Source organism: Macaca fascicularis, chromosome 20, assembly GCF_037993035.2.
Source record: "Macaca fascicularis isolate 582-1 chromosome 20, T2T-MFA8v1.1".
In the NCBI taxonomy this organism is placed as follows: domain Eukaryota; kingdom Metazoa; phylum Chordata; class Mammalia; order Primates; family Cercopithecidae; genus Macaca; species Macaca fascicularis.
In genome coordinates this window covers 19802373-19806489 of record NC_088394.1, presented here as the reverse complement: position 1 = coordinate 19806489, position 4117 = coordinate 19802373, and the positions used below count along the sequence as shown (strand labels likewise).

At 41.9% G+C, this 4117-nt stretch overlaps 1 protein-coding gene across 1 annotated transcript; it reads left to right on the top strand.

Annotated features, from left to right (window-relative positions):
- The first annotated feature begins 833 nt into the window (after window positions 1-833).
- On the top strand, window positions 834-1140 carry LOC107128331 (small nuclear ribonucleoprotein E-like). Its single transcript, XM_045383053.2, has one exon. It carries the CDS (start codon window positions 834-836, stop codon window positions 1110-1112), a length of 279 nt encoding a protein of 92 aa, XP_045238988.2. The 3' UTR covers window positions 1113-1140.
- Window positions 1141-4117: the final 2977 nt, after the last annotated feature.

The following is a 4117-nucleotide window of genomic DNA, read 5'->3' as shown; positions in this document are numbered from 1 at the left end:
CTTAAAGCTGCGTCTGACCCAAGGGAAATCAGAAAGTCCCTGTAACTGTTAACCACACCTACCTGTACTCAGCCACAAGCTGTAGACTCCCGACTCATCCTCAGCTCTTCTGCACTTCCCACTGTCTCTTCCCAACTCCCATTTGGTAATATCATGCTAGTAACTTGAAATCAGCCATGGGGGAAGTGCTCATACCGTCTAAATTGGAAAACACTACAAACCAAGGCTTCCCCACTTCCCATCCCCTCACAGAGAGTCAGTTTACCAGTATTCATGCTTCCCACAATCAGCTGGGGTCAAGTCCTCTTACTCCTTTGATATCAGCAGTACCTCTTGCAAATGGTCCCTATTCCACAACCTCACAAGGACATTCTCAGCATCCTTGCACAGGGAGCAGCCTAGAGTTCTCGGTGCATGTCAGAGTCAAATGATCTGTGGTTGATTCCAAGCTCAGCTACTTAGCAGCTGCATGATCCTAGCAAGTTCCTTAAACTCTCTAAGCCTCCTTCTCCCCATCTGTGAAACGGACATAACAAAGTAGTATCTAACTCTTAGGGTCGTTAGGAGGATTCAGTGAAATGACTTAGCAAAGCATGTAGCACTGAGCCTGACACCTCCTAAGCACACGATAGGTGACAGCTCTCATGACTTGGTTCATGTTCACATCATCTTTTGCCTCATTTATTTGCAACACCTTCCAACAGACCTTCCTCTTGTTGGTCTTGCCCCTTTCACTCTATCCTCTCCACAGCAGACAGAGAAAATGGGAGGAAAACGTTCCAGAAGTTGCTCTCAGAGTCAGCATGTGGATGTGCTCTTTGTACAATTCCACCATGGCGTACCATGGCCAGGGCCAGAAAGTGCAGAGGGTTATGGTACAGCCCTTCAACCTCATCTTCAGATACTTACAAAATACATCGCAAATTCAGGTGTGGCTGTATAAGCAAGTGAATATGCGGATAGAAGGCTGTATCATTGGCTTTGATAAGTATATGAACCTTGTGTTAGATGACACAGGAGAGATTCATTCTAAAACAAAGTCAAGAAAACAACTAGGCTGGATCATACTAAAAGGAGATAATATTACTCTGCTACAAAGGGTCTCCAACTAGAAATGATCAATGAAGTGAGAAATTGTTGAGAAGGATACAGTTTGTTCTTAGACGTCCTTCGTCCCAATATGAATATTTATTCATATTGTTTTGATTACCCTTATGTTATTACAAGATGGGAATAAATGCTATGGGATTGTTTGTATTAAAAAAATGAAAGTAGCCAGGGTGGGAGGTGTGAAGCACAAATACAATTGTGTTACTCCCTTGCTCAGAACTCTCCAGTGATTCTCCTTTGCCTTCAGGAGACAGTCCCAATTTATAAATGGGGAAACTGGAGTTTGAAGAAGTTAAAACATTTGCCCAAGGCCACACAAGTAGTAAATGACATAGGATTTGAATCCAGACTTGCCATGTCCACATTCTGCCTTTTTCACCACTAAGAGATACCAAGGATAAAAGAATAGGTGATTACAAGGTATGGATGGGTGAACAGATAAAATTACAAAAGGGACAGAAATACAGAAAGATAGAAGCATGAGTGGAAGTCTAGAAGGATGGCAGACTCTAGGAGGAAAGGATGGGTGGATGGATGAATGGAAACGTGGAAGGATAGAGGAACAGAAAGATAGAAGAATAAATGGACTGAAGGATGAAAATATGGAGGGATTCTCCTAAGTTGCATTCACTCCCTCTGTCTTACCTAGGTTTACCTAGCAAGGGCTCTGTCCCTGGACACCTAGCTGAGACATTTGCTGAGAATGTAGCAAATCCTATGGACCCTTCCATTTCTTAGTTTCCTTTTCCTCCATCAGCTCAAACCTAGTTCATCTCTGAACAAGTCTCTCTTGGTAACTAGCTTCCAGGGAATTGACCACTTCTATCTTCTTCCAGAAGCTCAGGCTTTTTGATGACCAGGGACCAAATTTTGTATCTTAAGAACTAATATTCACTAGGCACTTACTGTATGCTAATCATATAATTCTGTCATTTAGTCTTCACAACACACTTATACGGTAGGTACTGCAATCCTCTCCATTCTGAAAATGAAGAAATAGAGTCACAGAGAGCTCGCATAATTTACTCAAAGTTGCAAAACTACAAAGTGGTACATCCCAGGATTGCTCAGGCGATCCGAACCCAAGGTGTGCACTCATAATGACTACACTATACTTTTTCTCTCCTTAGTTATCTCAACTGGTAGCTCCATTCCCCGTATTTGGATGGAAAATCTATTATCAGTCCATGAGGACTAAAGTCACATTATCTGTTAAGACCTTACCTACGACATTTCTTATGCACCTACCAATTTATACTGAACAACAGTCATAATGAACAGCCACTAAGTGCAAGTTACAAAAGTTTCACCATTATGAAACCATAACCCTATATGCCACAAAGGCACCTCCCACATTGATCAAAGGGCCACTGGCATCTTGAGAAAAACATTCCTGTCAGTGACATAGCCTAGTTGGAACAAAAGATTCATAGAATTGTGATGAATGAGACTGTGGGCAAGCACCCACCCAATTTGGTTGAAAATATACCACAGTGTTTTCAGAATCTGGCAAACCTGGATTCTGGCTCCAGCTCTGCCATTTGGTTAAGATATGAGATGCCAGTACTTGACATCTCTGAGCCTCAATTCTCTTATATGCAAAATGGGGAGAACAATAGCAGCTTGTATGAACAGTTGTAAGAATGAATGAGATAACCTGTACAAAGGGCTTAGTACAATCACGAATACACTATTGATCATTATCATGGTGGTGGCTGTTATATCCAGACTGCTGGAGCAACTATATCTTCTTACTCTTCTCTGTTATAGCCAGACTGCTGGAGCAACTATGTCTTCTTTCTCTTCTCTCTCTCTCTCTCTCTATCTCTCTTTCTCTCTCTCTCTCTCGCTCTGTGTGTGTGTGTGTGTGTGTGTGTGTGTGTGTGTGTTCAAACAAAGCAAAAAATCAAATTCAGCCCACTTTGACCAAAGGTCCAAGCCTCTCACCTCTCTGTTTGTTTGTTTTTTTCCTTTTCCAAAAGCTTCCCAAAGTCCTTCTGCCAGAGAATCAGTTGGGTGAACTCCTCCTCTGGCTTGACTGACTTCCCCTTGTTCACTGACCGGGTTCAATGCAATTTAATTTCATTGAGAGGAAGTGGTTCAGAAATCAAGGTCATTTAATTTCTGAAAGGTGAGTGAAAGGTTGCCTTTCCCAAGTGATCTTTCTGCCATTTATTCCCCTTAAAATGAAAAGTACAGTGGTTAATACAATGGCTTCAAGGTTATGTTAGATCACCTTTGCAAATAAGAGAAGAATTCTTTCTACAGGATTTTAATTAGGTCGAGTACAACTAATTCTTCCTTTGGTACTTATTCCATTTCCTTTCCTTTCTGTAATTACTGCCAGTGTAACGCTCCTCACACACACAAATGGAGCTGAAGAAAGCCCTGCGATTATCCTTTATTTCTCCTTCATGCAAGAAAGGAGGGGGTTATCTACTGCATTCAGCCTTTGTAAATCTGGGGACTATAGTCTTAATAGCCTTACTCACATGAGTGCCAACCTCACTGCAAGAGTGAGGAGGTTCCTAATTTGATCCCAACACCACAACACACACATCTCCCCTTCACCTTATCTACAGAAGATGACTAGGCATCAAGATAAAGGAAACCAACTCAGGTACACATTGTCAATCAATAAACCTGTATTGAGTGCCTACCAAGGGCTCAGTAGGGTGTTAGGTGCATGAGAGTGGGGTTGCAAAAGAGTTAAAGGAGCTTAGTCAGGTTTGGCGAGACAGATAATTAGCAGGTAAAATAAATCAGCAGTACTCAGTTTGGTTCTAGAAGAGTGAAGGCACTGTGTGTGGTGGAGGACATGAAGGAAGTGGGGGAGGCAACCGAATGCTTCACAGAGGAGGTAAGCCTTGAGTTGACCTTGGAAGCACCAGTACAATGCAGATCTCTCACTCCTTTAAAAATATATATTTACTGAGTGCCTAATGTGTTGGGCATTGTTTAAGTATTTTATATGCAATATTTCATTTACTCCTTTCTTCAATCTGAG